At 36.2% G+C, this 26,354-nt stretch overlaps 1 protein-coding gene and 46 non-coding genes across 47 annotated transcripts; 46 read left to right on the plus strand and 1 right to left on the minus strand.

The window, feature by feature from the left end:
* The first annotated feature begins 397 nt into the window (after positions 1–397).
* Positions 398–516, plus strand: LOC144847093 (5S ribosomal RNA). Its single transcript, XR_013613666.1, has one exon. It is a non-coding gene; the product is annotated as a 5S ribosomal RNA (ribosomal RNA).
* Positions 517–1,097: 581 nt separating this feature from the next.
* Positions 1,098–1,216, plus strand: LOC144846757 (5S ribosomal RNA). Its single transcript, XR_013613343.1, has one exon. It is a non-coding gene; the product is annotated as a 5S ribosomal RNA (ribosomal RNA).
* A 238-nt stretch (positions 1,217–1,454) lies between these two features.
* On the plus strand, positions 1,455–1,573 carry LOC144847094 (5S ribosomal RNA). The gene has a single exon (XR_013613667.1). It is a non-coding gene; the product is annotated as a 5S ribosomal RNA (ribosomal RNA).
* Positions 1,574–1,691: 118 nt separating this feature from the next.
* On the plus strand, positions 1,692–1,810 carry LOC144847096 (5S ribosomal RNA). The gene has a single exon (XR_013613668.1). It is a non-coding gene; the product is annotated as a 5S ribosomal RNA (ribosomal RNA).
* Positions 1,811–2,218: 408 nt separating this feature from the next.
* On the minus strand, positions 2,219–5,434 carry LOC144845138 (uncharacterized). The gene is made up of 2 exons (XM_078702294.1): positions 2,764–5,434; positions 2,219–2,319 (listed from the first exon to the last, which is right to left on the minus strand). Exons 1-2 carry the CDS (start codon positions 5,432–5,434, stop codon positions 2,219–2,221), a joined length of 2,772 nt encoding a protein of 923 aa, XP_078558420.1.
* Positions 5,435–6,175: 741 nt separating this feature from the next.
* LOC144847009 (5S ribosomal RNA) lies at positions 6,176–6,294 on the plus strand. The gene has a single exon (XR_013613585.1). It is a non-coding gene; the product is annotated as a 5S ribosomal RNA (ribosomal RNA).
* A 238-nt stretch (positions 6,295–6,532) lies between these two features.
* On the plus strand, positions 6,533–6,651 carry LOC144847097 (5S ribosomal RNA). Its single transcript, XR_013613669.1, has one exon. It is a non-coding gene; the product is annotated as a 5S ribosomal RNA (ribosomal RNA).
* Positions 6,652–6,769: 118 nt separating this feature from the next.
* LOC144847098 (5S ribosomal RNA) lies at positions 6,770–6,888 on the plus strand. Its single transcript, XR_013613670.1, has one exon. It is a non-coding gene; the product is annotated as a 5S ribosomal RNA (ribosomal RNA).
* Positions 6,889–7,772: 884 nt separating this feature from the next.
* Positions 7,773–7,891, plus strand: LOC144847100 (5S ribosomal RNA). Its single transcript, XR_013613672.1, has one exon. It is a non-coding gene; the product is annotated as a 5S ribosomal RNA (ribosomal RNA).
* A 118-nt stretch (positions 7,892–8,009) lies between these two features.
* Positions 8,010–8,128, plus strand: LOC144846468 (5S ribosomal RNA). Its single transcript, XR_013613085.1, has one exon. It is a non-coding gene; the product is annotated as a 5S ribosomal RNA (ribosomal RNA).
* Positions 8,129–9,012: 884 nt separating this feature from the next.
* LOC144847101 (5S ribosomal RNA) lies at positions 9,013–9,131 on the plus strand. The gene has a single exon (XR_013613673.1). It is a non-coding gene; the product is annotated as a 5S ribosomal RNA (ribosomal RNA).
* A 118-nt stretch (positions 9,132–9,249) lies between these two features.
* LOC144846537 (5S ribosomal RNA) lies at positions 9,250–9,368 on the plus strand. Its single transcript, XR_013613151.1, has one exon. It is a non-coding gene; the product is annotated as a 5S ribosomal RNA (ribosomal RNA).
* A 583-nt stretch (positions 9,369–9,951) lies between these two features.
* LOC144847002 (5S ribosomal RNA) lies at positions 9,952–10,070 on the plus strand. Its single transcript, XR_013613578.1, has one exon. It is a non-coding gene; the product is annotated as a 5S ribosomal RNA (ribosomal RNA).
* Positions 10,071–10,308: 238 nt separating this feature from the next.
* On the plus strand, positions 10,309–10,427 carry LOC144847102 (5S ribosomal RNA). Its single transcript, XR_013613674.1, has one exon. It is a non-coding gene; the product is annotated as a 5S ribosomal RNA (ribosomal RNA).
* Positions 10,428–10,545: 118 nt separating this feature from the next.
* LOC144847036 (5S ribosomal RNA) lies at positions 10,546–10,664 on the plus strand. Its single transcript, XR_013613610.1, has one exon. It is a non-coding gene; the product is annotated as a 5S ribosomal RNA (ribosomal RNA).
* A 239-nt stretch (positions 10,665–10,903) lies between these two features.
* Positions 10,904–11,022, plus strand: LOC144847103 (5S ribosomal RNA). Its single transcript, XR_013613675.1, has one exon. It is a non-coding gene; the product is annotated as a 5S ribosomal RNA (ribosomal RNA).
* Positions 11,023–11,260: 238 nt separating this feature from the next.
* On the plus strand, positions 11,261–11,379 carry LOC144847104 (5S ribosomal RNA). The gene has a single exon (XR_013613676.1). It is a non-coding gene; the product is annotated as a 5S ribosomal RNA (ribosomal RNA).
* Positions 11,380–11,960: 581 nt separating this feature from the next.
* LOC144846711 (5S ribosomal RNA) lies at positions 11,961–12,079 on the plus strand. The gene has a single exon (XR_013613299.1). It is a non-coding gene; the product is annotated as a 5S ribosomal RNA (ribosomal RNA).
* Positions 12,080–12,317: 238 nt separating this feature from the next.
* LOC144847106 (5S ribosomal RNA) lies at positions 12,318–12,436 on the plus strand. Its single transcript, XR_013613678.1, has one exon. It is a non-coding gene; the product is annotated as a 5S ribosomal RNA (ribosomal RNA).
* Positions 12,437–12,554: 118 nt separating this feature from the next.
* Positions 12,555–12,673, plus strand: LOC144846469 (5S ribosomal RNA). Its single transcript, XR_013613086.1, has one exon. It is a non-coding gene; the product is annotated as a 5S ribosomal RNA (ribosomal RNA).
* Positions 12,674–13,557: 884 nt separating this feature from the next.
* Positions 13,558–13,676, plus strand: LOC144847107 (5S ribosomal RNA). The gene has a single exon (XR_013613679.1). It is a non-coding gene; the product is annotated as a 5S ribosomal RNA (ribosomal RNA).
* Positions 13,677–13,794: 118 nt separating this feature from the next.
* On the plus strand, positions 13,795–13,913 carry LOC144846538 (5S ribosomal RNA). The gene has a single exon (XR_013613152.1). It is a non-coding gene; the product is annotated as a 5S ribosomal RNA (ribosomal RNA).
* A 583-nt stretch (positions 13,914–14,496) lies between these two features.
* Positions 14,497–14,615, plus strand: LOC144847003 (5S ribosomal RNA). The gene has a single exon (XR_013613579.1). It is a non-coding gene; the product is annotated as a 5S ribosomal RNA (ribosomal RNA).
* A 238-nt stretch (positions 14,616–14,853) lies between these two features.
* Positions 14,854–14,972, plus strand: LOC144847108 (5S ribosomal RNA). Its single transcript, XR_013613680.1, has one exon. It is a non-coding gene; the product is annotated as a 5S ribosomal RNA (ribosomal RNA).
* Positions 14,973–15,090: 118 nt separating this feature from the next.
* Positions 15,091–15,209, plus strand: LOC144847037 (5S ribosomal RNA). Its single transcript, XR_013613611.1, has one exon. It is a non-coding gene; the product is annotated as a 5S ribosomal RNA (ribosomal RNA).
* A 239-nt stretch (positions 15,210–15,448) lies between these two features.
* LOC144847109 (5S ribosomal RNA) lies at positions 15,449–15,567 on the plus strand. The gene has a single exon (XR_013613681.1). It is a non-coding gene; the product is annotated as a 5S ribosomal RNA (ribosomal RNA).
* A 238-nt stretch (positions 15,568–15,805) lies between these two features.
* On the plus strand, positions 15,806–15,924 carry LOC144847110 (5S ribosomal RNA). Its single transcript, XR_013613682.1, has one exon. It is a non-coding gene; the product is annotated as a 5S ribosomal RNA (ribosomal RNA).
* A 581-nt stretch (positions 15,925–16,505) lies between these two features.
* Positions 16,506–16,624, plus strand: LOC144846715 (5S ribosomal RNA). Its single transcript, XR_013613303.1, has one exon. It is a non-coding gene; the product is annotated as a 5S ribosomal RNA (ribosomal RNA).
* Positions 16,625–16,862: 238 nt separating this feature from the next.
* On the plus strand, positions 16,863–16,981 carry LOC144847112 (5S ribosomal RNA). Its single transcript, XR_013613684.1, has one exon. It is a non-coding gene; the product is annotated as a 5S ribosomal RNA (ribosomal RNA).
* Positions 16,982–17,099: 118 nt separating this feature from the next.
* LOC144847038 (5S ribosomal RNA) lies at positions 17,100–17,218 on the plus strand. The gene has a single exon (XR_013613612.1). It is a non-coding gene; the product is annotated as a 5S ribosomal RNA (ribosomal RNA).
* An 885-nt stretch (positions 17,219–18,103) lies between these two features.
* Positions 18,104–18,222, plus strand: LOC144847113 (5S ribosomal RNA). Its single transcript, XR_013613685.1, has one exon. It is a non-coding gene; the product is annotated as a 5S ribosomal RNA (ribosomal RNA).
* A 118-nt stretch (positions 18,223–18,340) lies between these two features.
* LOC144846539 (5S ribosomal RNA) lies at positions 18,341–18,459 on the plus strand. Its single transcript, XR_013613153.1, has one exon. It is a non-coding gene; the product is annotated as a 5S ribosomal RNA (ribosomal RNA).
* An 885-nt stretch (positions 18,460–19,344) lies between these two features.
* On the plus strand, positions 19,345–19,463 carry LOC144847114 (5S ribosomal RNA). Its single transcript, XR_013613686.1, has one exon. It is a non-coding gene; the product is annotated as a 5S ribosomal RNA (ribosomal RNA).
* Positions 19,464–19,581: 118 nt separating this feature from the next.
* LOC144846470 (5S ribosomal RNA) lies at positions 19,582–19,700 on the plus strand. Its single transcript, XR_013613087.1, has one exon. It is a non-coding gene; the product is annotated as a 5S ribosomal RNA (ribosomal RNA).
* Positions 19,701–20,584: 884 nt separating this feature from the next.
* LOC144847115 (5S ribosomal RNA) lies at positions 20,585–20,703 on the plus strand. Its single transcript, XR_013613687.1, has one exon. It is a non-coding gene; the product is annotated as a 5S ribosomal RNA (ribosomal RNA).
* A 118-nt stretch (positions 20,704–20,821) lies between these two features.
* Positions 20,822–20,940, plus strand: LOC144846540 (5S ribosomal RNA). The gene has a single exon (XR_013613154.1). It is a non-coding gene; the product is annotated as a 5S ribosomal RNA (ribosomal RNA).
* Positions 20,941–21,523: 583 nt separating this feature from the next.
* Positions 21,524–21,642, plus strand: LOC144847004 (5S ribosomal RNA). The gene has a single exon (XR_013613580.1). It is a non-coding gene; the product is annotated as a 5S ribosomal RNA (ribosomal RNA).
* A 238-nt stretch (positions 21,643–21,880) lies between these two features.
* Positions 21,881–21,999, plus strand: LOC144847116 (5S ribosomal RNA). The gene has a single exon (XR_013613688.1). It is a non-coding gene; the product is annotated as a 5S ribosomal RNA (ribosomal RNA).
* A 118-nt stretch (positions 22,000–22,117) lies between these two features.
* Positions 22,118–22,236, plus strand: LOC144847039 (5S ribosomal RNA). Its single transcript, XR_013613613.1, has one exon. It is a non-coding gene; the product is annotated as a 5S ribosomal RNA (ribosomal RNA).
* Positions 22,237–22,475: 239 nt separating this feature from the next.
* LOC144847117 (5S ribosomal RNA) lies at positions 22,476–22,594 on the plus strand. The gene has a single exon (XR_013613689.1). It is a non-coding gene; the product is annotated as a 5S ribosomal RNA (ribosomal RNA).
* A 238-nt stretch (positions 22,595–22,832) lies between these two features.
* LOC144847118 (5S ribosomal RNA) lies at positions 22,833–22,951 on the plus strand. The gene has a single exon (XR_013613690.1). It is a non-coding gene; the product is annotated as a 5S ribosomal RNA (ribosomal RNA).
* Positions 22,952–23,532: 581 nt separating this feature from the next.
* LOC144846724 (5S ribosomal RNA) lies at positions 23,533–23,651 on the plus strand. Its single transcript, XR_013613312.1, has one exon. It is a non-coding gene; the product is annotated as a 5S ribosomal RNA (ribosomal RNA).
* Positions 23,652–23,889: 238 nt separating this feature from the next.
* LOC144847119 (5S ribosomal RNA) lies at positions 23,890–24,008 on the plus strand. Its single transcript, XR_013613691.1, has one exon. It is a non-coding gene; the product is annotated as a 5S ribosomal RNA (ribosomal RNA).
* Positions 24,009–24,126: 118 nt separating this feature from the next.
* LOC144847040 (5S ribosomal RNA) lies at positions 24,127–24,245 on the plus strand. Its single transcript, XR_013613614.1, has one exon. It is a non-coding gene; the product is annotated as a 5S ribosomal RNA (ribosomal RNA).
* An 885-nt stretch (positions 24,246–25,130) lies between these two features.
* On the plus strand, positions 25,131–25,249 carry LOC144847120 (5S ribosomal RNA). The gene has a single exon (XR_013613692.1). It is a non-coding gene; the product is annotated as a 5S ribosomal RNA (ribosomal RNA).
* A 118-nt stretch (positions 25,250–25,367) lies between these two features.
* On the plus strand, positions 25,368–25,486 carry LOC144846541 (5S ribosomal RNA). The gene has a single exon (XR_013613155.1). It is a non-coding gene; the product is annotated as a 5S ribosomal RNA (ribosomal RNA).
* A 583-nt stretch (positions 25,487–26,069) lies between these two features.
* Positions 26,070–26,188, plus strand: LOC144846725 (5S ribosomal RNA). The gene has a single exon (XR_013613313.1). It is a non-coding gene; the product is annotated as a 5S ribosomal RNA (ribosomal RNA).
* Positions 26,189–26,354: the final 166 nt, after the last annotated feature.

A 26,354-nucleotide genomic window follows, 5' to 3' on the forward strand; every position in this document is an offset into this window, starting at 1 on the left:
ATGCCGCTATTGTGTTATGCTTCTTTGTACAGTGTTATTGTTTCTTTTATATTGTCTTTTTATTAATTAAAAAACGCCCAACTCAGTAACCGAATGTCTACGACCATACCACGTTGACAACACCGGTTCTCGTCCGATCACCGCAGTTAAACAACGTCGGGCCTGGTTAGTACTTAAAATTATACTAAACAAAGTTTATTTTACCTTTCAATTATGTGTTTCTTGAACAGAAGTGTGTGCAAATACCAAAGTCATGGTTTCAGCAGCTGCTAATTTGAATCCTAGAAAATGTTCTATAATAAATTCCAAAAGTATTAGGTTATAGGATATATGTGTTTGTAGAGATTAAGACAGTAACTATAAGATCTCTATAATCTTGAACCGCAAGTTAACGAATGTCTACAACCATACCACGTTGAAAACACCGGTTCTCGTCCGATCACCGCAGTTAAACAACGTCGGGCCTGGTTAGTACTTGGATGGGAGACCGCCTGGGAATACCTGGTGTCGTAGACCTATGTTTAACTTTTTTAAATTATACTAAACAAAATTTGTTTTACCTTTCAATTATGTTTTTATGACAGTAACAATAAGATCTATCTAAGGTATAATCTTGAACCGCAAGTAACCGAATGTCTACAACCGTACCAGGTTGCCTGGGAATATCTGGTGTCGTACACCTGTGTTTATCTTTTTAATAATCCTAAAATATAGTCTTTTTTAAATGTTTACATTTTGACAAAATGTGTTTATACTGTTGATGATAGTATAAGTAAATAAATTCAAACTGTAACCGAAGTTAATCGAAAGTTTTTCAACTAAACTGCCTTGAAAACAACGGTTCTCGTCCGATCATTGAAGTTAAACAAGTTGTTGTTTAAAGACATGTTTGTTGTTGTATGTTGCTGCTGTGGTGACCGTACAAACGTCACTGTACTACGCGGGCGTCCACTTGTGTGCGCGTTTGCTTCTTAGCAACAAAGCGGCCTGAAGCTTTTGTACATGCCGCTATTGTGTTATGCTTCTTTGTACAGTGTTATTGTTTCTTTTATATTGTCTTTTTATTAATTAAAAAACGCCCAACTCAGTAACCGAATGTCTACGACCATACCACGTTGAAAACACCGGTTCTCGTCCGATCACCGCAGTTAAACAACGTCGGGCCTGGTTAGTACTTGGATGGGAGACCGCCTGGGAATACCTGGTGTCGTAGACCTATGTTTAACTTTTTTTAAATTATACTAAACAAAGTTTATTTTACCTTTCAATTATGTGTTTCTTGAACAGAAGTGTGTGCAAATACCAAAGTCATGGTTTCAGCAGCTGCTAATTTGAATCCTAGAAAATGTTCTATAATAAATTCCAAAAGTATTAGGTTATAGGATATATGTGTTTGTAGAGATTAAGACAGTGACTATAAGATCTCTATAATCTTGAACCGCAAGTTAACGAATGTCTACAACCATACCACGTTGAAAACACCGGTTCTCGTCCGATCACCGCAGTTAAACAACGTCGGGCCTGGTTAGTACTTGGATGGGAGACCGCCTGGGAATACCTGGTGTCGTAGACCTATGTTTAACTTTTTTAAATTATACTAAACAAAATTTGTTTTACCTTTCAATTATGTTTTTATGACAGTAACAATAAGATCTATCTAAGGTATAATCTTGAACCGCAAGTAACCGAATGTCTACAACCATACCACGTTGAAAACACCGGTTCTCGTCCGATCACCGCAGTTAAACAACGTCGGGCCTGGTTAGTACTTGGATGGGAGACCGCCTGGGAATACCTGGTGTCGTAGACCTATGTTTAACTTTTTTTTAAATTATACTAAACAAAGTTTATTTTACCTTTCAATTATGTTTTTATGACAGTAACTATAAGATCTATCTAAGGTATAATCTTGAACCGCAAGTAACCGAATGTCTACAACCGTACCAGGTTTGATTTGATTTGAATTGAATTTATTTGGAAAATCATCATAAAAAAAAAACATACAAAGTGATAACATAAATTACGGACATTACAAATAATACATTTATAAGAGATTTTCCAGGATAGCCCAAAAAGCTTATCAGCTTATTTCCATTGGGATCCTTTTACAATCTAAAATAAAAAATATAATCATTACAAAGTATAGCATTAAACACGTAAATATAACAATAATATTTAAAAAAACAGTTAAATTAGAGACTATGATTGACTTATATAGTTATTTGGTAGAACAGAAATGTGATTTAACATTTTTCTTAAAATTAAATTTGTTTTCTATTTCTTGAATGGAATGAGGTAGGTTATTCCATGCCTTTATGCCTGTATAATAAAACGTTTTAGATATTTGACTATCAGATTTAGGAACTGAAAAACCATTGACACTACTTCTAGTCATATAATGGTGGTTAGATGAAACTCTTTGAAACTTTTCAGTCAAATAAGGTACTGATTTTCCATAAAAAATCTTATGAACATGATTAAGTTTGAGTTGGCAAATTCTATCCTCTAGACATAATTGACCGATTTGGTTCAGTTCGTCTTTACCAATATGTGCACGATTATTTTTATTTAATATAAACCTAGCAACTTTATTTTGACTGGTTTGGAGTCTTTGTTTAAGTTTTTTAGAAACACCTGAAAACCAGGAGCAACATGCATAGTCAAAGTGACAAGTAATCAGTGCCGAACATAGAATTTTACGAGAAAAGAAATTTAGACATGCAGAATGTCTATACAAAAATTTAAGTCTTGAATTAGTCTTACTAAGAACTTTTTGAACCATAGATTCTCCAGACAGGTCTTCATCAAGCAAACAACCAAGATATGAGATCATATTCTTCTTACATATCAACTTATTTTTAAACATAACAGCAAAATCATGATGAACATTCTTAAGTTTTCTTTTAGTACCAAACAATATTGATTCAGTTTTATCAGGATGTAATGATAGTTTGTTGTTTATAAGCCAGTTGTTACATGATTCCAGGTTTGAACTTAAATCATTAGCTATTTGTCTAATATCATTACCAGAAGACAACAATATCGTATCATCAGCATATAACATAATATTGCAATTTACACTAATTGGGATGTCATTCATGTAGCATATGAACAAAAGAGGTCCTAAAATGCTACCTTGCGGAACTCCGCTAGATATAGTACATGGTTGGGACTGAACGCCATTTACTGATGTAATTTGTTTGCGATCTTTCAAATATGATTCAAACCATAATAAAGAATCTTTATCAATGCCCATATGAACCAGTTTTTGCAATAATATCTGATGGTTGACTGTATCAAAAGCCTTTTGTATGTCAAGGACCACCAAACCTGTAAAGTTACCTTTAGATATTTCAGATCTTATATGATCGGTTAAATTAATTAAAGCAGTATCAGTAGAATAATTTCCTCTAAAACCTGATTGAAAATCATTAATTACATTGTTTTCATTGAGATAGTTATGTAATTGTACAAAAACAGCTTTTTCGATTATCTTAGATATTACGGGTAAGATGCTAATAGGTCTATAATTACTAACTTCCTGCCTATTGTTCTTTTTAAATAATGGTGTGACCTTAGCAAATTTCATATCATTAGGAAAAACCTTTAGAGATAATGATAAATTAACAATATGTGTTATTGGCTGAACAATAATATTAGCTCCATCCTTAAGAAATCTAGCAGGAATGTTATCAAGTCCTGTACTTTTGCTAGGATTTAAAGAATTTAGTTGGTCAAGTACAAAATCATTAGATATAGTTTGTAAAACGAAACTGTTCTTCTTTATCCCTTTGTTCTTATAGTATTGTTTGAAGGGTGTAGTATTAACACCAAATATATTATTACAATTTGGTAATTTATCAGTTAACAAAGAAGCAACATTAGTGAAAAATTTGTTGAAGAGATTAGCTACAGAAAATGGTTCAGTGCATGGATGACCATTATTATTAAGTACAATTGTATTTTGAGATTTACTTTGTTGACTAAAACCTGTAGATTTTAGGGTTTGCCAAAGTTTTTTGGGATTACCCTTGTTTTCCTCAATCTTAGTTTTGAAATATTCTGACTTAGCTTTCTTAACATCTCTTTGTATCTTATTTCTTAATTTACAATATTTAGAGTACATGTCTTTACAATGGTATTTCTTAAATAAAAATAGGTGTTTGTCTCTTTGACGAATATCCAGAAGGATATTATCATTCATCCAAGGTTCAGTTCTACATTTAATTCTAACTTCTTTCACAGGAGCTATTTCGTCAATGACACCTAAAAATACAGTTTTAAACCTAAACCAAGCCTCATTTACTTCGTTACATGATAAAGTTGACTCCCAATTAACATTAGCAAGTTTGTTAAGCAAGGACTCCTTATTGTAATGTCTCATGCTACGAATACGTATTGTATTATGTCTGTTAATTTGACATTTCCATATTTTACGGGTACAATATGTGATCAAGTGATCACTTAGACCAACATTTAAAGTACCATATTGTAATATTTTTTCTTTTGAATTGGTAATTATATGATCAAGAGTAGTAGCTGTAGTATCGGTTATTCTAGTAGGGATGTCTATAATTTGAGAACAATTAAATAAACTTAATACATCTTTATACCTTTTCAATAGTGGTTCATCTTGACTATTAAAATTAATATTAAAATCACCTAAAAGATACAATTCACAATCAGATCTTAAGTTTAAGAAGGATGACTCTAAGTTTTCAAGAAATGCTTTACAAGTGGGAGGGCGATAAAAACATCCAACAGCAATAGGTTTCGACTTGGGTAGCAATATATCAATCCAAATTGATTCTAGACTGTCAATATTCATTTCAGGTTTTGTATTGAACGATACATCATTTCTTATGTAGATACACACTCCTCCTCCATTTCGATTTCTGTCTTTCCTTGTGATTGTATAACCTTGAATCTCTACTTCAGCATCTGTTACACTGTTGTCTAACCAAGTTTCAGATAATGCTAATACTGCCGCTTTGGTTTGTTGAGCTAGTAAACGGAGTTCAGAAATTTTTGGAAGTAGCGAACGAATATTGAGGTGTACAAAATGTAAACCTCGTTTTTTGAAACAGTTTAAATTGAAGTCATTTTGTGCTTGTTGATTAACAGGTCCAGGATTTGATGCAACATCACCAGCAATCATAATAAGGATACTCAGTTTGATCAGATTTTGCTTCTTTAATCGACAAAGTGTGGTGGTTTTCTTGGAAAGTGCTAGTAGTTGGCATATTGGAGATTTAATTGATAAGTTGTCAGGATTTATAAAAGTAGGAGATGTCCAGTTGTCTTTTGTCAGGCGATTCATAATGGGTGTGAATTCATCATCAATTGTTGGTTTATACGTTGTTTTAATACGTATAACACATAATGCTGAAGCCAAAACAGCAAAGAGAAACGAACTGTTCATTAACTGCAACATGTTGAATCAGCTGAGAACAAAGAACCTACATTCCAATGCTATTAGTAAACTTCTCTGAAACAAAGGACTTCCTTGGTTGAGACAATGGCTTGACTAAAAATACAAGCTAGGCTGTTATTGATGGTAATAAACAGTCTTTGGTAGGTGACAAGATGAGCTTATCAGCCTGTCTAGCTTGATAAAACAATCAGCTTCCTTAGCCTAGAAAAAGTTTAAACTTATATAGTTCAAAACTAAAAAAATACAAGATGGTTACAAAGAATGCTTGATGATTCAGGAACCTTGAAATGAACTGGTTGCCTGGGAATATCTGGTGTCGTACACCTGTGTTTATCTTTTTAATAATCCTAAAATATAGTCTTTTTTAAATGTTTAGATTTTGACAAAATGTGTTTATACTGTTGATGATAGTATAAGTAAATAAATTCAAACTGTAACCGAAGTTAATCGAAAGTTTTTCAACTAAACTGCCTTGAAAACAACGGTTCTCGTCCGATCATTGAAGTTAAACAAGTTGTTGTTCAAAGACATGTTTGTTGTTGTATGTTGCTGCTGTGGTGACTGTACAAACGTCACTGTACTACGCGGGCGTCCACTTGTGTGCGCGTTTGCTTCTTAGCAACAAAGCGGCCTGAAGCTTTTGTACATGCCGCTATTGTGTTATGCTTCTTTGTACAGTGTTATTGTTTCTTTTATATTGTCTTTTTATTAATTAAAAAACGCCCAACTCAGTAACCGAATGTCTACGACCATACCACGTTGAAAACACCGGTTCTCGTCCGATCACCGCAGTTAAACAACGTCGGGCCTGGTTAGTACTTGGATGGGAGACCGCCTAGGAATACCTGGTGTCGTAGACCTATGTTTAACTTTTGTTAAATTATACTAAACAAAGTTTATTTTACCTTTCAATTATGTGTTTCTTGAACAGAAGTGTGTGCAAATACCAAAGTCATGGTTTCAGCAGCTGCTAATTTGAATCCTAGAAAATGTTCTATAATAAATTCCAAAAGTATTAGGTTATAGGATATATGTGTTTGTAGAGATTAAGACAGTGACTATAAGATCTCTATAATCTTGAACCGCAAGTTAACGAATGTCTACAACCATACCACGTTGAAAACACCGGTTCTCGTCCGATCACCGCAGTTAAACAACGTCGGGCCTGGTTAGTACTTGGATGGGAGACCGCCTGGGAATACCTGGTGTCGTAGACCTATGTTTAACTTTTTTAAATTATACTAAACAAAATTTGTTTTACCTTTCAATTATGTTTTTATGACAGTAACAATAAGATCTATCTAAGGTATAATCTTGAACCGCAAGTAACCGAATGTCTACAACCATACCACGTTGAAAACACCGGTTCTCGTCCGATCACCGCAGTTAAACAACGTCGGGCCTGGTTAGTACTTGGATGGGAGACCGCCTGGGAATACCTGGTGTCGTAGACCTATGTTTAACTTTTTTTAAATTATACTAAACAAAGTTTATTTTACCTTTCAATTATGTTTTTATGACAGTAACTATAAGATCTATCTAAGGTATAATCTTGAACCGCAAGTAACCGAATGTCTACAACCGTACCAGGTTGCCTGGGAATATCTGGTGTCGTACACCTGTGTTTATCTTTTTAATAATCCTAAAATATAGTCTTTTTTAAATGTTTACATTTTGACAAAATGTGTTTATACTGTTGATGATAGTATAAGTAAATAAATTCAAACTGTAACCGAAGTTAATCGAAAGTTTTTCAACTAAACTGCCTTGAAAACAACGGTTCTCGTCCGATCATTGAAGTTAAACAAGTTGTTGTTCAAAGACATGTTTGTTGTTGTATGTTGCTGCTGTGGTGACCGTACAAACGTCACTGTACTACGCGGGCGTCCACTTGTGTGCGCGTTTGCTTCTTAGCAACAAAGCGGCCTGAAGCTTTTGTACATGCCGCTATTGTGTTATGCTTCTTTGTACAGTGTTATTGTTTCTTTTATATTGTCTTTTTATTAATTAAAAAACGCCCAACTCAGTAACCGAATGTCTACGACCATACCACGTTGACAACACCGGTTCTCGTCCGATCACCGCAGTTAAACAACGTCGGGCCTGGTTAGTACTTAAAATTATACTAAACAAAGTTTATTTTACCTTTCAATTATGTGTTTCTTGAACAGAAGTGTGTGCAAATACCAAAGTCATGGTTTCAGCAGCTGCTAATTTGAATCCTAGAAAATGTTCTATAATAAATTCCAAAAGTATTAGGTTATAGGATATATGTGTTTGTAGAGATTAAGACAGTAACTATAAGATCTCTATAATCTTGAACCGCAAGTTAACGAATGTCTACAACCATACCACGTTGAAAACACCGGTTCTCGTCCGATCACCGCAGTTAAACAACGTCGGGCCTGGTTAGTACTTGGATGGGAGACCGCCTGGGAATACCTGGTGTCGTAGACCTATGTTTAACTTTTTTAAATTATACTAAACAAAATTTGTTTTACCTTTCAATTATGTTTTTATGACAGTAACAATAAGATCTATCTAAGGTATAATCTTGAACCGCAAGTAACCGAATGTCTACAACCATACCACGTTGAAAACACCGGTTCTCGTCCGATCACCGCAGTTAAACAACGTCGGGCCTGGTCAGTACTTGGATGGGAGACCGCCTGGGAATACCTGGTGTCGTAGACCTATGTTTAACTTTTTTTAAATTATACTAAACAAAGTTTATTTTACCTTTCAATTATGTTTTTATGACAGTAACTATAAGATCTATCTAAGGTATAATCTTGAACCGCAAGTAACCGAATGTCTACAACCGTACCAGGTTGCCTGGGAATATCTGGTGTCGTACACCTGTGTTTATCTTTTTAATAATCCTAAAATATAGTCTTTTTTAAATGTTTACATTTTGACAAAATGTGTTTATACTGTTGATGATAGTATAAGTAAATAAATTCAAACTGTAACCGAAGTTAATCGAAAGTTTTTCAACTAAACTGCCTTGAAAACAACGGTTCTCGTCCGATCATTGAAGTTAAACAAGTTGTTGTTCAAAGACATGTTTGTTGTTGTATGTTGCTGCTGTGGTGACCGTACAAACGTCACTGTACTACGCGGGCGTCCACTTGTGTGCGCGTTTGCTTCTTAGCAACAAAGCGGCCTGAAGCTTTTGTACATGCCGCTATTGTGTTATGCTTCTTTGTACAGTGTTATTGTTTCTTTTATATTGTCTTTTTATTAATTAAAAAACGCCCAACTCAGTAACCGAATGTCTACGACCATACCACGTTGACAACACCGGTTCTCGTCCGATCACCGCAGTTAAACAACGTCGGGCCTGGTTAGTACTTAAAATTATACTAAACAAAGTTTATTTTACCTTTCAATTATGTGTTTCTTGAACAGAAGTGTGTGCAAATACCAAAGTCATGGTTTCAGCAGCTGCTAATTTGAATCCTAGAAAATGTTCTATAATAAATTCCAAAAGTATTAGGTTATAGGATATATGTGTTTGTAGAGATTAAGACAGTGACTATAAGATCTCTATAATCTTGAACCGCAAGTTAACGAATGTCTACAACCATACCACGTTGAAAACACCGGTTCTCGTCCGATCACCGCAGTTAAACAACGTCGGGCCTGGTTAGTACTTGGATGGGAGACCGCCTGGGAATACCTGGTGTCGTAGACCTATGTTTAACTTTTTTAAATTATACTAAACAAAATTTGTTTTACCTTTCAATTATGTTTTTATGACAGTAACAATAAGATCTATCTAAGGTATAATCTTGAACCGCAAGTAACCGAATGTCTACACCCATACCACGTTGAAAACACCGGTTCTCGTCCGATCACCGCAGTTAAACAACGTCGGGCCTGGTTAGTACTTGGATGGGAGACCGCCTGGGAATACCTGGTGTCGTAGACCTATGTTTAACTTTTTTTTAAATTATACTAAACAAAGTTTATTTTACCTTTCAATTATGTTTTTATGACAGTAACTATAAGATCTATCTAAGGTATAATCTTGAACCGCAAGTAACCGAATGTCTACAACCGTACCAGGTTGCCTGGGAATATCTGGTGTCGTACACCTGTGTTTATCTTTTTAATAATTCTAAAATATAGTCTTTTTTAAATGTTTACATTTTGACAAAATGTGTTTATACTGTTGATGATAGTATAAGTAAATAAATTCAAACTGTAACCGAAGTTAATCGAAAGTTTTTCAACTAAACTGCCTTGAAAACAACGGTTCTCGTCCGATCATTGAAGTTAAACAAGTTGTTGTTCAAAGACATGTTTGTTGTTGTATGTTGCTGCTGTGGTGACCGTACAAACGTCACTGTACTACGCGGGCGTCCACTTGTGTGCGCGTTTGCTTCTTAGCAACAAAGCGGCCTGAAGCTTTTGTACATGCCGCTATTGTGTTATGCTTCTTTGTACAGTGTTATTGTTTCTTTTATATTGTCTTTTTATTAATTAAAAAACGCCCAACTCAGTAACCGAATGTCTACGACCATACCACGTTGACAACACCGGTTCTCGTCCGATCACCGTAGTTAAACAACGTCGGGCCTGGTTAGTACTTGGATGGGAGACCGCCTGGGAATACCTGGTGTCGTAGACCTATGTTTAACTTTTTTTAAATTATACTAAACAAAGTTTATTTTACCTTTCAATTATGTGTTTCTTGAACAGAAGTGTGTGCAAATACCAAAGTCATGGTTTCAGCAGCTGCTAATTTGAATCCTAGAAAATGTTCTATAATAAATTCCAAAAGTATTAGGTTATAGGATATATGTGTTTGTAGAGATTAAGACAGTGACTATAAGATCTCTATAATCTTGAACCGCAAGTTAACGAATGTCTACAACCATACCACGTTGAAAACACCGGTTCTCGTCCGATCACCGCAGTTAAACAACGTCGGGCCTGGTTAGTACTTGGATGGGAGACCGCCTGGGAATACCTGGTGTCGTAGACCTATGTTTAACTTTTTTAAATTATACTAAACAAAATTTGTTTTACCTTTCAATTATGTTTTTATGACAGTAACAATAAGATCTATCTAAGGTATAATCTTGAACCGCAAGTAACCGAATGTCTACAACCATACCACGTTGAAAACACCGGTTCTCGTCCGATCACCGCAGTTAAACAACGTCGGGCCTGGTTAGTACTAGGATGGGAGACCGCCTGGGAATACCTGGTGTCGTAGACCTATGTTTAACTTTTTTTTAAATTATACTAAACAAAGTTTATTTTACCTTTCAATTATGTGTTTCTTGAACAGAAGTGTGTGCAAATACCAAAGTCATGGTTTCAGCAGCTGCTAATTTGAATCCTAGAAAATGTTCTATAATAAATTCCAAAAGTATTAGGTTATAGGATATATGTGTTTGTAGAGATTAAGACAGTGACTATAAGATCTCTATAATCTTGAACCGCAAGTTAGCGAATGTCTACAACCATACCACGTTGAAAACACCGGTTCTCGTCCGATCACCGCAGTTAAACAACGTCGGGCCTGGTTAGTACTTGGATGGGAGACCGCCTGGGAATACCTGGTGTCGTAGACCTATGTTTAACTTTTTTTAAATTATACTAAACAAAGTTTATTTTACCTTTCAATTATGTGTTTCTTGAACAGAAGTGTGTGCAAATACCAAAGTCATGGTTTCAGCAGCTGCTAATTTGAATCCTAGAAAATGTTCTATAATAAATTCCAAAAGTATTAGGTTATAGGATATATGTGTTTGTAGAGATTAAGACAGTGACTATAAGATCTCTATAATCTTGAACCGCAAGTTAACGAATGTCTACAACCATACCACGTTGAAAACACCGGTTCTCGTCCGATCACCGCAGTTAAACAACGTCGGGCCTGGTTAGTACTTGGATGGGAGACCGCCTGGGAATACCTGGTGTCGTAGACCTATGTTTAACTTTTTTAAATTATACTAAACAAAATTTGTTTTACCTTTCAATTATGTTTTTATGACAGTAACAATAAGATCTATCTAAGGTATAATCTTGAACCGCAAGTAACCGAATGTCTACAACCGTACCAGGTTGCCTGGGAATATCTGGTGTCGTACACCTGTGTTTATCTTTTTAATAATCCTAAAATATAGTCTTTTTTAAATGTTTAGATTTTGACAAAATGTGTTTATACTGTTGATGATAGTATAAGTAAATAAATTCAAACTGTAACCGAAGTTAATCGAAAGTTTTTCAACTAAACTGCCTTGAAAACAACGGTTCTCGTCCGATCATTGAAGTTAAACAAGTTGTTGTTCAAAGACATGTTTGTTGTTGTATGTTGCTGCTGTGGTGACCGTACAAACGTCACTGTACTACGCGGGCGTCCACTTGTGTGCGCGTTTGCTTCTTAGCAACAAAGCGGCCTGAAGCTTTTGTACATGCCGCTATTGTGTTATGCTTCTTTGTACAGTGTTATTGTTTCTTTTATATTGTCTTTTTATTAATTAAAAAACGCCCAACTCAGTAACCGAATGTCTACGACCATACCACGTTGACAACACCGGTTCTCGTCCGATCACCGCAGTTAAACAACGTCGGGCCTGGTTAGTACTTGGATGGGAGACCGCCTGGGAATACCTGGTGTCGTAGACCTATGTTTAACTTTTTTTAAATTATACTAAACAAAGTTTATTTTACCTTTCAATTATGTGTTTCTTGAACAGAAGTGTGTGCAAATACCAAAGTCATGGTTTCAGCAGCTGCTAATTTGAATCCTAGAAAATGTTCTATAATAAATTCCAAAAGTATTAGGTTATAGGATATATGTGTTTGTAGAGATTAAGACAGTAACTATAAGATCTCTATAATCTTGAACCGCAAGTTAACGAATGTCTACAACCATACCACGTTGAAAACACCGGTTCTCGTCCGATCACCGCAGTTAAACAACGTCGGGCCTGGTTAGTACTTGGATGGGAGACCGCCTGGGAATACCTGGTGTCGTAGACCTATGTTTAACTTTTTTAAATTATACTAAACAAAATTTGTTTTACCTTTCAATTATGTTTTTATGACAGTAACAATAAGATCTATCTAAGGTATAATCTTGAACCGCAAGTAACCGAATGTCTACAACCATACCACGTTGAAAACACCGGTTCTCGTCCGATCACCGCAGTTAAACAACGTCGGGCCTGGTCAGTACTTGGATGGGAGACCGCCTGGGAATACCTGGTGTCGTAGACCTATGTTTAACTTTTTTTAAATTATACTAAACAAAGTTTATTTTACCTTTCAATTATGTTTTTATGACAGTAACTATAAGATCTATCTAAGGTATAATCTTGAACCGCAAGTAACCGAATGTCTACAACCGTACCAGGTTGCCTGGGAATATCTGGTGTCGTACACCTGTGTTTATCTTTTTAATAATCCTAAAATATAGTCTTTTTTAAATGTTTACATTTTGACAAAATGTGTTTATACTGTTGATGATAGTATAAGTAAATAAATTCAAACTGTAACCGAAGTTAATCGAAAGTTTTTCAACTAAACTGCCTTGAAAACAACGGTTCTCGTCCGATCATTGAAGTTAAACAAGTTGTTGTTCAAAGACATGTTTGTTGTTGTATGTTGCTGCTGTGGTGACCGTACAAACGTCACTGTACTACGCGGGCGTCCACTTGTGTGCGCGTTTGCTTCTTAGCAACAAAGCGGCCTGAAGCTTTTGTACATGCCGCTATTGTGTTATGCTTCTTTGTACAGTGTTATTGTTTCTTTTATATTGTCTTTTTATTAATTAAAAAACGCCCAACTCAGTAACCGAATGTCTACGACCATACCACGTTGACAACACCGGTTCTCGTCCGATCACCGCAGTTAAACAACGTCGGGCCTGGTTAGTACTTAAAATTATACTAAACAAAGTTTATTTTACCTTTCAATTATGTGTTTCTTGAACAGAAGTGTGTGCAAATACCAAAGTCATGGTTTCAGCAGCTGCTAATTTGAATCCTAGAAAATGTTCTATAATAAATTCCAAAAGTATTAGGTTATAGGATATATGTGTTTGTAGAGATTAAGACAGTGACTATAAGATCTCTATAATCTTGAACCGCAAGTTAACGAATGTCTACAACCATACCACGTTGAAAACACCGGTTCTCGTCCGATCACCGCAGTTAAACAACGTCGGGCCTGGTTAGTACTTGGATGGGAGACCGCCTGGGAATACCTGGTGTCGTAGACCTATGTTTAACTTTTTTAAATTATACTAAACAAAATTTGTTTTACCTTTCAATTATGTTTTTATGACAGTAACAATAAGATCTATCTAAGGTATAATCTTGAACCGCAAGTAACCGAATGTCTACACCCATACCACGTTGAAAACACCGGTTCTCGTCCGATCACCGCAGTTAAACAACGTCGGGCCTGGTTAGTACTTGGATGGGAGACCGCCTGGGAATACCTGGTGTCGTAGACCTATGTTTAACTTTTTTTTAAATTATACTAAACAAAGTTTATTTTACCTTTCAATTATGTTTTTATGACAGTAACTATAAGATCTATCTAAGGTATAATCTTGAACCGCAAGTAACCGAATGTCTACAACCGTACCAGGTTGCCTGGGAATATCTGGTGTCGTACACCTGTGTTTATCTTTTTAATAATTCTAAAATATAGTCTTTTTTAAATGTTTACATTTTGACAAAATGTGTTTATACTGTTGATGATAGTATAAGTAAATAAATTCAAACTGTAACCGAAGTTAATCGAAAGTTTTTCAACTAAACTGCCTTGAAAACAACGGTTCTCGTCCGATCATTGAAGTTAAACAAGTTGTTGTTCAAAGACATGTTTGTTGTTGTATGTTGCTGCTGTGGTGACCGTACAAACGTCACTGTACTACGCGGGCGTCCACTTGTGTGCGCGTTTGCTTCTTAGCAACAAAGCGGCCTGAAGCTTTTGTACATGCCGCTATTGTGTTATGCTTCTTTGTACAGTGTTATTGTTTCTTTTATATTGTCTTTTTATTAATTAAAAAACGCCCAACTCAGTAACCGAATGTCTACGACCATACCACGTTGACAACACCGGTTCTCGTCCGATCACCGTAGTTAAACAACGTCGGGCCTGGTTAGTACTTGGATGGGAGACCGCCTGGGAATACCTGGTGTCGTAGACCTATGTTTAACTTTTTTTAAATTATACTAAACAAAGTTTATTTTACCTTTCAATTATGTGTTTCTTGAACAGAAGTGTGTGCAAATACCAAAGTCATGGTTTCAGCAGCTGCTAATTTGAATCCTAGAAAATGTTCTATAATAAATTCCAAAAGTATTAGGTTATAGGATATATGTGTTTGTAGAGATTAAGACAGTGACTATAAGATCTCTATAATCTTGAACCGCAAGTTAACGAATGTCTACAACCATACCACGTTGAAAACACCGGTTCTCGTCCGATCACCGCAGTTAAACAACGTCGGGCCTGGTTAGTACTTGGATGGGAGACCGCCTGGGAATACCTGGTGTCGTAGACCTATGTTTAACTTTTTTAAATTATACTAAACAAAATTTGTTTTACCTTTCAATTATGTTTTTATGACAGTAACAATAAGATCTATCTAAGGTATAATCTTGAACCGCAAGTAACCGAATGTCTACAACCATACCACGTTGAAAACACCGGTTCTCGTCCGATCACCGCAGTTAAACAACGTCGGGCCTGGTTAGTACTAGGATGGGAGACCGCCTGGGAATACCTGGTGTCGTAGACCTATGTTTAACTTTTTTTTAAATTATACTAAACAAAGTTTATTTTACCTTTCAATTATGTGTTTCTTGAACAGAAGTGTGTGCAAATACCAAAGTCATGGTTTCAGCAGCTGCTAATTTGAATCCTAGAAAATGTTCTATAATAAATTCCAAAAGTATTAGGTTATAGGATATATGTGTTTGTAGAGATTAAGACAGTGACTATAAGATCTCTATAATCTTGAACCGCAAGTTAGCGAATGTCTACAACCATACCACGTTGAAAACACCGGTTCTCGTCCGATCACCGCAGTTAAACAACGTCGGGCCTGGTTAGTACTTGGATGGGAGACCGCCTGGGAATACCTGGTGTCGTAGACCTATGTTTAACTTTTTTTAAATTATACTAAACAAAGTTTATTTTACCTTTCAATTATGTGTTTCTTGAACAGAAGTGTGTGCAAATACCAAAGTCATGGTTTCAGCAGCTGCTAATTTGAATCCTAGAAAATGTTCTATAATAAATTCCAAAAGTATTAGGTTATAGGATATATGTGTTTGTAGAGATTAAGACAGTGACTATAAGATCTCTATAATCTTGAACCGCAAGTTAACGAATGTCTACAACCATACCACGTTGAAAACACCGGTTCTCGTCCGATCACCGCAGTTAAACAACGTCGGGCCTGGTTAGTACTTGGATGGGAGACCGCCTGGGAATACCTGGTGTCGTAGACCTATGTTTAACTTTTTTAAATTATACTAAACAAAATTTGTTTTACCTTTCAATTATGTTTTTATGACAGTAACAATAAGATCTATCTAAGGTATAATCTTGAACCGCAAGTAACCGAATGTCTACAACCGTACCAGGTTGCCTGGGAATATCTGGTGTCGTACACCTGTGTTTATCTTTTTAATAATCCTAAAATATAGTCTTTTTTAAATGTTTAGATTTTGACAAAATGTGTTTATACTGTTGATGATAGTATAAGTAAATAAATTCAAACTGTAACCGAAGTTAATCGAAAGTTTTTCAACTAAACTGCCTTGAAAACAACGGTTCTCGTCCGATCATTGAAGTTAAACAAGTTGTTGTTCAAAGACATGTTTGTTGTTGTATGTTGCTGCTGTGGTGACCGTACAAACGTCACTGTACTACGCGGGCGTCCACTTGTGTGCGCGTTTGCTTCTTAGCAACAAAGCGGCCTGAAGCTTTTGTACATGCCGCTATTGTGTTATGCTTCTTTGTACAGTGTTATTGTTTCTTTTATATTGTCTTTTTATTAATTAAAAAACGCCCAACTCAGTAACCGAATGTCTACGACCATACCACGTTGACAACACCGGTTCTCGTCCGATCACCGCAGTTAAACAACGTCGGGCCTGGTTAGTACTTGGATGGGAGACCGCCTGGGAATACCTGGTGTCGTAGACCTATGTTTAACTTTTTTTAAATTATACTAAACAAAGTTTATTTTACCTTTCAATTATGTGTTTCTTGAACAGAAGTGTGTGCAAATACCAAAGTCATGGTTTCAGCAGCTGCTAATTTGAATCCTAGAAAATGTTCTATAATAAATTCCAAAAGTATTAGGTTATAGGATATATGTGTTTGTAGAGATTAAGACAGTAACTATAAGATCTCTATAATCTTGAACCGCAAGTTAACGAATGTCTACAACCATACCACGTTGAAAACACCGGTTCTCGTCCGATCACCGCAGTTAAACAACGTCGGGCCTGGTTAGTACTTGGATGGGAGACCGCCTGGGAATACCTGGTGTCGTAGACCTATGTTTAACTTTTTTAAATTATACTAAACAAAATTTGTTTTACCTTTCAATTATGTTTTTATGACAGTAACAATAAGATCTATCTAAGGTATAATCTTGAACCGCAAGTAACCGAATGTCTACAACCATACCACGTTGAAAACACCGGTTCTCGTCCGATCACCGCAGTTAAACAACGTCGGGCCTGGTTAGTACTAGGATGGGAGACCGCCTGGGAATACCTGGTGTCGTAGACCTATGTTTAACTTTTTTTTAAATTATCCTAAACAAAGTTTATTTTACCTTTCAATTATGTTTTTATGACAGTAACTATAAGATCTATCTAAGGTATAATCTTGAACCGCAAGTAACCGAATGTCTACAACCGTACCAGGTTGCCTGGGAATATCTGGTGTCGTACACCTGTGTTTATCTTTTTAATAATCCTAAAATATAGTCTTTTTTAAATGTTTACATTTTGACAAAATGTGTTTATACTGTTGATGATAGTATAAGTAAATAAATTCAAACTGTAACCGAAGTTAATCGAAAGTTTTTCAACTAAACTGCCTTGAAAACAACGGTTCTCGTCCGATCATTGAAGTTAAACAAGTTGTTGTTCAAAGACATGTTTGTTGTTGTATGTTGCTGCTGTGGTGACCGTACAAACGTCACTGTACTACGCGGGCGTCCACTTGTGTGCGCGTTTGCTTCTTAGCAACAAAGCGGCCTGAAGCTTTTGTACATGCCGCTATTGTGTTATGCTTCTTTGTACAGTGTTATTGTTTCTTTTATATTGTCTTTTTATTAATTAAAAAACGCCCAACTCAGTAACCGAATGTCTACGACCATACCACGTTGACAACACCGGTTCTCGTCCGATCACCGCAGTTAAACAACGTCGGGCCTGGTTAGTACTTAAAATTATACTAAACAAAGTTTATTTTACCTTTCAATTATGTGTTTCTTGAACAGAAGTGTGTGCAAATACCAAAGTCATGGTTTCAGCAGCTGCTAATTTGAATCCTAGAAAATGTTCTATAATAAATTCCAAAAGTATTAGGTTATAGGATATATGTGTTTGTAGAGATTAAGACAGTGACTATAAGATCTCTATAATCTTGAACCGCAAGTTAACGAATGTCTACAACCATACCACGTTGAAAACACCGGTTCTCGTCCGATCACCGCAGTTAAACAACGTCGGGCCTGGTTAGTACTTGGATGGGAGACCGCCTGGGAATACCTGGTGTCGTAGACCTATGTTTAACTTTTTTAAATTATACTAAACAAAATTTGTTTTACCTTTCAATTATGTTTTTATGACAGTAACAATAAGATCTATCTAAGGTATAATCTTGAACCGCAAGTAACCGAATGTCTACACCCATACCACGTTGAAAACACCGGTTCTCGTCCGATCACCGCAGTTAAACAACGTCGGGCCTGGTTAGTACTTGGATGGGAGACCGCCTGGGAATACCTGGTGTCGTAGACCTATGTTTAACTTTTTTTTAAATTATACTAAACAAAGTTTATTTTACCTTTCAATTATGTTTTTATGACAGTAACTATAAGATCTATCTAAGGTATAATCTTGAACCGCAAGTAACCGAATGTCTACAACCGTACCAGGTTGCCTGGGAATATCTGGTGTCGTACACCTGTGTTTATCTTTTTAATAATCCTAAAATATAGTCTTTTTTAAATGTTTAGATTTTGACAAAATGTGTTTATACTGTTGATGATAGTATAAGTAAATAAATTCAAACTGTAACCGAAGTTAATCGAAAGTTTTTCAACTAAACTGCCTTGAAAACAACGGTTCTCGTCCGATCATTGAAGTTAAACAAGTTGTTGTTCAAAGACATGTTTGTTGTTGTATGTTGCTGCTGTGGTGACCGTACAAACGTCACTGTACTACGCGGGCGTCCACTTGTGTGCGCGTTTGCTTCTTAGCAACAAAGCGGCCTGAAGCTTTTGTACATGCCGCTATTGTGTTATGCTTCTTTGTACAGTGTTATTGTTTCTTTTATATTGTCTTTTTATTAATTAAAAAACGCCCAACTCAGTAACCGAATGTCTACGACCATACCACGTTGACAACACCGGTTCTCGTCCGATCACCGCAGTTAAACAACGTCGGGCCTGGTTAGTACTTAAAATTATACTAAACAAAGTTTATTTTACCTTTCAATTATGTGTTTCTTGAACAGAAGTGTGTGCAAATACCAAAGTCATGGTTTCAGCAGCTGCTAATTTGAATCCTAGAAAATGTTCTATAATAAATTCCAAAAGTATTAGGTTATAGGATATATGTGTTTGTAGAGATTAAGACAGTAACTATAAGATCTCTATAATCTTGAACCGCAAGTTAACGAATGTCTACAACCATACCACGTTGAAAACACCGGTTCTCGTCCGATCACCGCAGTTAAACAACGTCGGGCCTGGTTAGTACTTGGATGGGAGACCGCCTGGGAATACCTGGTGTCGTAGACCTATGTTTAACTTTTTTAAATTATACTAAACAAAATTTGTTTTACCTTTCAATTATGTTTTTATGACAGTAACAATAAGATCTATCTAAGGTATAATCTTGAACCGCAAGTAACCGAATGTCTACAACCATACCACGTTGAAAACACCGGTTCTCGTCCGATCACCGCAGTTAAACAACGTCGGGCCTGGTCAGTACTTGGATGGGAGACCGCCTGGGAATACCTGGTGTCGTAGACCTATGTTTAACTTTTTTTAAATTATACTAAACAAAGTTTATTTTACCTTTCAATTATGTTTTTATGACAGTAACTATAAGATCTATCTAAGGTATAATCTTGAACCGCAAGTAACCGAATGTCTACAACCGTACCAGGTTGCCTGGGAATATCTGGTGTCGTACACCTGTGTTTATCTTTTTAATAATCCTAAAATATAGTCTTTTTTAAATGTTTACATTTTGACAAAATGTGTTTATACTGTTGATGATAGTATAAGTAAATAAATTCAAACTGTAACCGAAGTTAATCGAAAGTTTTTCAACTAAACTGCCTTGAAAACAACGGTTCTCGTCCGATCATTGAAGTTAAACAAGTTGTTGTTCAAAGACATGTTTGTTGTTGTATGTTGCTGCTGTGGTGACCGTACAAACGTCACTGTACTACGCGGGCGTCCACTTGTGTGCGCGTTTGCTTCTTAGCAACAAAGCGGCCTGAAGCTTTTGTACATGCCGCTATTGTGTTATGCTTCTTTGTACAGTGTTATTGTTTCTTTTATATTGTCTTTTTATTAATTAAAAAACGCCCAACTCAGTAACCGAATGTCTACGACCATACCACGTTGACAACACCGGTTCTCGTCCGATCACCGCAGTTAAACAACGTCGGGCCTGGTTAGTACTTAAAATTATACTAAACAAAGTTTATTTTACCTTTCAATTATGTGTTTCTTGAACAGAAGTGTGTGCAAATACCAAAGTCATGGTTTCAGCAGCTGCTAATTTGAATCCTAGAAAATGTTCTATAATAAATTCCAAAAGTATTAGGTTATAGGATATATGTGTTTGTAGAGATTAAGACAGTGACTATAAGATCTCTATAATCTTGAACCGCAAGTTAACGAATGTCTACAACCATACCACGTTGAAAACACCGGTTCTCGTCCGATCACCGCAGTTAAACAACGTCGGGCCTGGTTAGTACTTGGATGGGAGACCGCCTGGGAATACCTGGTGTCGTAGACCTATGTTTAACTTTTTTAAATTATACTAAACAAAATTTGTTTTACCTTTCAATTATGTTTTTATGACAGTAACAATAAGATCTATCTAAGGTATAATCTTGAACCGCAAGTAACCGAATGTCTACACCCATACCACGTTGAAAACACCGGTTCTCGTCCGATCACCGCAGTTAAACAACGTCGGGCCTGGTTAGTACTTGGATGGGAGACCGCCTGGGAATACCTGGTGTCGTAGACCTATGTTTAACTTTTTTTTAAATTATACTAAACAAAGTTTATTTTACCTTTCAATTATGTTTTTATGACAGTAACTATAAGATCTATCTAAGGTATAATCTTGAACCGCAAGTAACCGAATGTCTACAACCGTACCAGGTTGCCTGGGAATATCTGGTGTCGTACACCTGTGTTTATCTTTTTAATAATTCTAAAATATAGTCTTTTTTAAATGTTTACATTTTGACAAAATGTGTTTATACTGTTGATGATAGTATAAGTAAATAAATTCAAACTGTAACCGAAGTTAATCGAAAGTTTTTCAACTAAACTGCCTTGAAAACAACGGTTCTCGTCCGATCATTGAAGTTAAACAAGTTGTTGTTCAAAGACATGTTTGTTGTTGTATGTTGCTGCTGTGGTGACCGTACAAACGTCACTGTACTACGCGGGCGTCCACTTGTGTGCGCGTTTGCTTCTTAGCAACAAAGCGGCCTGAAGCTTTTGTACATGCCGCTATTGTGTTATGCTTCTTTGTACAGTGTTATTGTTTCTTTTATATTGTCTTTTTATTAATTAAAAAACGCCCAACTCAGTAACCGAATGTCTACGACCATACCACGTTGACAACACCGGTTCTCGTCCGATCACCGTAGTTAAACAACGTCGGGCCTGGTTAGTACTTGGATGGGAGACCGCCTGGGAATACCTGGTGTCGTAGACCTATGTTTAACTTTTTTTAAATTATACTAAACAAAGTTTATTTTACCTTTCAATTATGTGTTTCTTGAACAGAAGTGTGTGCAAATACCAAAGTCATGGTTTCAGCAGCTGCTAATTTGAATCCTAGAAAATGTTCTATAATAAATTCCAAAAGTATTAGGTTATAGGATATATGTGTTTGTAGAGATTAAGACAGTGACTATAAGATCTCTATAATCTTGAACCGCAAGTTAACGAATGTCTACAACCATACCACGTTGAAAACACCGGTTCTCGTCCGATCACCGCAGTTAAACAACGTCGGGCCTGGTTAGTACTTGGATGGGAGACCGCCTGGGAATACCTGGTGTCGTAGACCTATGTTTAACTTTTTTAAATTATACTAAACAAAATTTGTTTTACCTTTCAATTATGTTTTTATGACAGTAACAATAAGATCTATCTAAGGTATAATCTTGAACCGCAAGTAACCGAATGTCTACAACCATACCACGTTGAAAACACCGGTTCTCGTCCGATCACCGCAGTTAAACAACGTCGGGCCTGGTTAGTACTAGGATGGGAGACCGCCTGGGAATACCTGGTGTCGTAGACCTATGTTTAACTTTTTTTTAAATTATACTAAACAAAGTTTATTTTACCTTTCAATTATGTGTTTCTTGAACAGAAGTGTGTGCAAATACCAAAGTCATGGTTTCAGCAGCTGCTAATTTGAATCCTAGAAAATGTTCTATAATAAATTCCAAAAGTATTAGGTTATAGGATATATGTGTTTGTAGAGATTAAGACAGTGACTATAAGATCTCTATAATCTTGAACCGCAAGTTAGCGAATGTCTACAACCATACCACGTTGAAAACACCGGTTCTCGTCCGATCACCGCAGTTAAACAACGTCGGGCCTGGTTAGTACTTGGATGGGAGACCGCCTGGGAATACCTGGTGTCGTAGACCTATGTTTAACTTTTTTTAAATTATACTAAACAAAGTTTATTTTACCTTTCAATTATGTGTTTCTTGAACAGAAGTGTGTGCAAATACCAAAGTCATGGTTTCAGCAGCTGCTAATTTGAATCCTAGAAAATGTTCTATAATAAATTCCAAAAGTATTAGGTTATAGGATATATGTGTTTGTAGAGATTAAGACAGTGACTATAAGATCTCTATAATCTTGAACCGCAAGTTAACGAATGTCTACAACCATACCACGTTGAAAACACCGGTTCTCGTCCGATCACCGCAGTTAAACAACGTCGGGCCTGGTTAGTACTTGGATGGGAGACCGCCTGGGAATACCTGGTGTCGTAGACCTATGTTTAACTTTTTTAAATTATACTAAACAAAATTTGTTTTACCTTTCAATTATGTTTTTATGACAGTAACAATAAGATCTATCTAAGGTATAATCTTGAACCGCAAGTAACCGAATGTCTACAACCGTACCAGGTTGCCTGGGAATATCTGGTGTCGTACACCTGTGTTTATCTTTTTAATAATCCTAAAATATAGTCTTTTTTAAATGTTTAGATTTTGACAAAATGTGTTTATACTGTTGATGATAGTATAAGTAAATAAATTCAAACTGTAACCGAAGTTAATCGAAAGTTTTTCAACTAAACTGCCTTGAAAACAACGGTTCTCGTCCGATCATTGAAGTTAAACAAGTTGTTGTTCAAAGACATGTTTGTTGTTGTATGTTGCTGCTGTGGTGACCGTACAAACGTCACTGTACTACGCGGGCGTCCACTTGTGTGCGCGTTTGCTTCTTAGCAACAAAGCGGCCTGAAGCTTTTGTACATGCCGCTATTGTGTTATGCTTCTTTGTACAGTGTTATTGTTTCTTTTATATTGTCTTTTTATTAATTAAAAAACGCCCAACTCAGTAACCGAATGTCTACGACCATACCACGTTGACAACACCGGTTCTCGTCCGATCACCGCAGTTAAACAACGTCGGGCCTGGTTAGTACTTGGATGGGAGACCGCCTGGGAATACCTGGTGTCGTAGACCTATGTTTAACTTTTTTTAAATTATACTAAACAAAGTTTATTTTACCTTTCAATTATGTGTTTCTTGAACAGAAGTGTGTGCAAATACCAAAGTCATGGTTTCAGCAGCTGCTAATTTGAATCCTAGAAAATGTTCTATAATAAATTCCAAAAGTATTAGGTTATAGGATATATGTGTTTGTAGAGATTAAGACAGTAACTATAAGATCTCTATAATCTTGAACCGCAAGTTAACGAATGTCTACAACCATACCACGTTGAAAACACCGGTTCTCGTCCGATCACCGCAGTTAAACAACGTCGGGCCTGGTTAGTACTTGGATGGGAGACCGCCTGGGAATACCTGGTGTCGTAGACCTATGTTTAACTTTTTTAAATTATACTAAACAAAATTTGTTTTACCTTTCAATTATGTTTTTATGACAGTAACAATAAGATCTATCTAAGGTATAATCTTGAACCGCAAGTAACCGAATGTCTACAACCATACCACGTTGAAAACACCGGTTCTCGTCCGATCACCGCAGTTAAACAACGTCGGGCCTGGTTAGTACTAGGATGGGAGACCGCCTGGGAATACCTGGTGTCGTAGACCTATGTTTAACTTTTTTTTAAATTATCCTAAACAAAGTTTATTTTACCTTTCAATTATGTTTTTATGACAGTAACTATAAGATCTATCTAAGGTATAATCTTGAACCGCAAGTAACCGAATGTCTACAACCGTACCAGGTTGCCTGGGAATATCTGGTGTCGTACACCTGTGTTTATCTTTTTAATAATCCTAAAATATAGTCTTTTTTAAATGTTTACATTTTGACAAAATGTGTTTATACTGTTGATGATAGTATAAGTAAATAAATTCAAACTGTAACCGAAGTTAATCGAAAGTTTTTCAACTAAACTGCCTTGAAAACAACGGTTCTCGTCCGATCATTGAAGTTAAACAAGTTGTTGTTCAAAGACATGTTTGTTGTTGTATGTTGCTGCTGTGGTGACCGTACAAACGTCACTGTACTACGCGGGCGTCCACTTGTGTGCGCGTTTGCTTCTTAGCAACAAAGCGGCCTGAAGCTTTTGTACATGCCGCTATTGTGTTATGCTTCTTTGTACAGTGTTATTGTTTCTTTTATATTGTCTTTTTATTAATTAAAAAACGCCCAACTCAGTAACCGAATGTCTACGACCATACCACGTTGACAACACCGGTTCTCGTCCGATCACCGCAGTTAAACAACGTCGGGCCTGGTTAGTACTTAAAATTATACTAAACAAAGTTTATTTTACCTTTCAATTATGTGTTTCTTGAACAGAAGTGTGTGCAAATACCAAAGTCATGGTTTCAGCAGCTGCTAATTTGAATCCTAGAAAATGTTCTATAATAAATTCCAAAAGTATTAGGTTATAGGATATATGTGTTTGTAGAGATTAAGACAGTGACTATAAGATCTCTATAATCTTGAACCGCAAGTTAACGAATGTCTACAACCATACCACGTTGAAAACACCGGTTCTCGTCCGATCACCGCAGTTAAACAACGTCGGGCCTGGTTAGTACTTGGATGGGAGACCGCCTGGGAATACCTGGTGTCGTAGACCTATGTTTAACTTTTTTAAATTATACTAAACAAAATTTGTTTTACCTTTCAATTATGTTTTTATGACAGTAACAATAAGATCTATCTAAGGTATAATCTTGAACCGCAAGTAACCGAATGTCTACACCCATACCACGTTGAAAACACCGGTTCTCGTCCGATCACCGCAGTTAAACAACGTCGGGCCTGGTTAGTACTTGGATGGGAGACCGCCTGGGAATACCTGGTGTCGTAGACCTATGTTTAACTTTTTTTTAAATTATACTAAACAAAGTTTATTTTACCTTTCAATTATGTTTTTATGACAGTAACTATAAGATCTATCTAAGGTATAATCTTGAACCGCAAGTAACCGAATGTCTACAACCGTACCAGGTTGCCTGGGAATATCTGGTGTCGTACACCTGTGTTTATCTTTTTAATAATCCTAAAATATAGTCTTTTTTAAATGTTTAGATTTTGACAAAATGTGTTTATACTGTTGATGATAGTATAAGTAAATAAATTCAAACTGTAACCGAAGTTAATCGAAAGTTTTTCAACTAAACTGCCTTGAAAACAACGGTTCTCGTCCGATCATTGAAGTTAAACAAGTTGTTGTTCAAAGACATGTTTGTTGTTGTATGTTGCTGCTGTGGTGACCGTACAAACGTCACTGTACTACGCGGGCGTCCACTTGTGTGCGCGTTTGCTTCTTAGCAACAAAGCGGCCTGAAGCTTTTGTACATGCCGCTATTGTGTTATGCTTCTTTGTACAGTGTTATTGTTTCTTTTATATTGTCTTTTTATTAATTAAAAAACGCCCAACTCAGTAACCGAATGTCTACGACCATACCACGTTGACAACACCGGTTCTCGTCCGATCACCGCAGTTAAACAACGTCGGGCCTGGTTAGTACTTGGATGGGAGACCGCCTGGGAATACCTGGTGTCGTAGACCTATGTTTAACTTTTTTTAAATTATACTAAACAAAATTTGTTTTACCTTTCAATTATGTTTTTATGACAGTAACAATAAGATCTATCTAAGGTATAATCTTGAACCGCAAGTAACCGAATGTCTACAACCGTACCAGGTTGCCTGGGAATATCTGGTGTCGTACACC

Source organism: Antedon bifida, chromosome 6 (assembly GCF_963402885.1).
Source record: "Antedon bifida chromosome 6, ecAntBifi1.1, whole genome shotgun sequence".
Lineage (NCBI taxonomy): Eukaryota > Metazoa > Echinodermata > Crinoidea > Comatulida > Antedonidae > Antedon > Antedon bifida.

Excerpts from the sequence above, each read along its gene's own strand:
- LOC144845138 (XM_078702294.1), bottom strand. The coding sequence starts at position 5,434 with ATGTTGCAGTTAATGAACAGTTCGTTTCTCTTTGCTGTTTTGGCTTCA. Across the intron at positions 2,320-2,763 it reads TATGGTTCAAAAAGTTCTTA|GCATAAAGGCATGGAATAAC; the intron begins GTAAGACTAATT and ends TTTATTATACAG.